The sequence below is a fragment of the Arachis duranensis genome, chromosome 1 (genome assembly GCF_000817695.3).
Source record: "Arachis duranensis cultivar V14167 chromosome 1, aradu.V14167.gnm2.J7QH, whole genome shotgun sequence".
NCBI classification, from domain to species: domain Eukaryota; kingdom Viridiplantae; phylum Streptophyta; class Magnoliopsida; order Fabales; family Fabaceae; genus Arachis; species Arachis duranensis.
In genome coordinates, this window is record NC_029772.3 from 16584768 (window position 1) to 16586591 (window position 1824).

Consider the following 1824-nt stretch of genomic DNA (forward strand, 5'->3'; position numbering starts at 1 on the left):
TTTAGACTTTCATTGTAGCATTTTCTCGCCAACTTCTGATCTCCTTTGATGGTTGTAATTCCATCTGGTGTTGGGAATTTCATGCAAAGGTGGGGGGTGGATACCACTTCTCCAAGCCGATTTAGGGTTGTTCTGCTTATTAAAGCGTTATAGGCTGAACCCACATCAACGACTATGAAGTTGATGCTTAGAGTATTGGATTTCATCCCCTTTTCAAAAGTTGTATGTAGGGGTATGAATCCTAGTGGTTTTATGGGTATATCCCCCCAGTCCGTATAGGGTATCAAGGTATGCTATTAACTCTTTTTCATCCAATCCCAACTTGTCAAATGCTGGTTTAAACAGGATCAGCCGAGCTCCCCTAATCCACCAGGGTTCTGTGTAGATGGGAATTGGCGAGAATCATGGTAATCACCATCGGATCATCATATCTGGGAACAATGTCTTGTCCATCTTCTTTGGTGAAGGAGATCGTTGGGAGGTCAGGCAGTTCACCCCTGACCTGATAGACTTCCTTCAGGTGCCTCTTGCGAGATGAGTTTGCGAGACCTCCTCCAGCAACCCCCCTAAGATCATATGTATATGTCTTTCCGGGGTCTGTGGTGGCGGATCTCTTCGATCCTCCTCATCTCTCTTCCTCTTGCCATGATGATCTGACCTTTCCATGAAATATCTGTCAAGCCGACCTTTCCTGGCCAACTTTTCTATCACATTTTTTTGGTCGTAACAATCATTTGTTGAGTACCCATACAGCTTATGGTACTCAGAGTATTCGCTATGAATTCCCCCTTTCTTGTTCTTAATGAGCCGAGGGGGAGGTAGCCTTTCAGTGTGACAAATTTTCCTGTAGATGTCAACTAGGGAAATTCGCAGAGGAGTATAAGAGTGATATCTCCTGGGTCTTTCGGACCCGACTTCTTTTTTCTTGGGCTCTCTTTCCTTCTCCTTTGATGAGTGAGAGTGCCCAGGTCACCAGCTTGGTTCTCGCAGCCTGACGTTTTTATCCATGTTGATGTACTTTTCAGCTCTTTCTTGTACGTCACTTAAAGAAGTTGGATGCCTTTTCGGGATGGACTGAGAAAAAGGACCTTCTCGTAGTCCATTTACCAGGCCTATAATTACCGCCTCTGTGGGCAAGTCTTGAATCTCTAGGCACGCCTTGTTGAACCTTTCTATGTAGTCCCTCAGAGATTCTCCGACCTCCTGTTTTACTCCCAAGAGACACGGCACGTGCTTGACTTTGTCTTTTTGGATTGAAAATCGCATAAGAAACTTACACAAGAGGTTGTCAAAACTGGTGACCGACCTTGGGGGGAGGCTATCGATCCACTTCATTGCTGCGTTTGTCAGAGTTGTTGGAAAGGCTTTGCAACGAGTAGCATCAGTGGCATCAGCTAGGTACATCTGACTTTTAAAGTTGCTCAGATGATGCTTTGGATCGGTGGTCCCATCGTACAGATCCATGTCGGGGGCTTTTGAAGTTCCTTGAACTTTCGCCCTCATTATATCTTTATTGAATGGATCTTCTCCTCCCAAAGGAGAATTTTCTCGATCACTGCGAGAGTTTTTACTTCGGAGGTTGGATTCCAATCTTAAGAGCTTTTCTTCAAGCTCTTTTCGTCGCTCGACCTCCCTTCTTAGGTTTTTTTCTACTTCTCACTGTCTCTCCATTTCTTGCTCCAACTGTTCTAGCTGTCCCTGATGGCCGTGAAGTAGGCCCAGGAGGTCAGCGGCATGAGGTTGTCCCTCATCCCCTTTTTTGGTTTGTTCGCTTCAGAGGGGATCCCCTTCGGATCCTTCACCCCTCAGAGGCCTTCTCTATGC

The 1824-nt window shown here is 45.9% G+C and overlaps 1 protein-coding gene across 1 annotated transcript; it reads right to left on the reverse strand.

Annotated features, from left to right (window-relative positions):
- Positions 1-361: 361 nt before the first annotated feature.
- LOC107480572 (uncharacterized) lies at positions 362-1503 on the reverse strand. Its single transcript, XM_016100729.1, has 3 exons — positions 974-1503; positions 659-844; positions 362-566 (listed from the first exon to the last, which is right to left on the reverse strand). Exons 1-3 carry the CDS (start codon positions 1501-1503, stop codon positions 362-364), a joined length of 921 nt encoding a protein of 306 aa, XP_015956215.1.
- Between the last annotated feature and the right edge of the window lie 321 nt (positions 1504-1824).

What these genes read in the sequence shown, in the direction of transcription:
- LOC107480572 (XM_016100729.1), bottom strand. Translation starts at nt 1,503, where the DNA reads ATGAGGGCGAAAGTTCAAGGAACTTCAAAAGCCCCCGACATGGATCTG. An exon ending in AGGCTGCGAGAACCAAGCTG is followed by an intron (nt 845 to 973) that starts GTGACCTGGGCA and finishes TGACATCTACAG; the next exon opens with GAAAATTTGTCACACTGAAA. An exon ending in GACAGATATTTCATGGAAAG is followed by an intron (nt 567 to 658) that starts GTCAGATCATCA and finishes ATATGATCTTAG; the next exon opens with GGGGGTTGCTGGAGGAGGTC.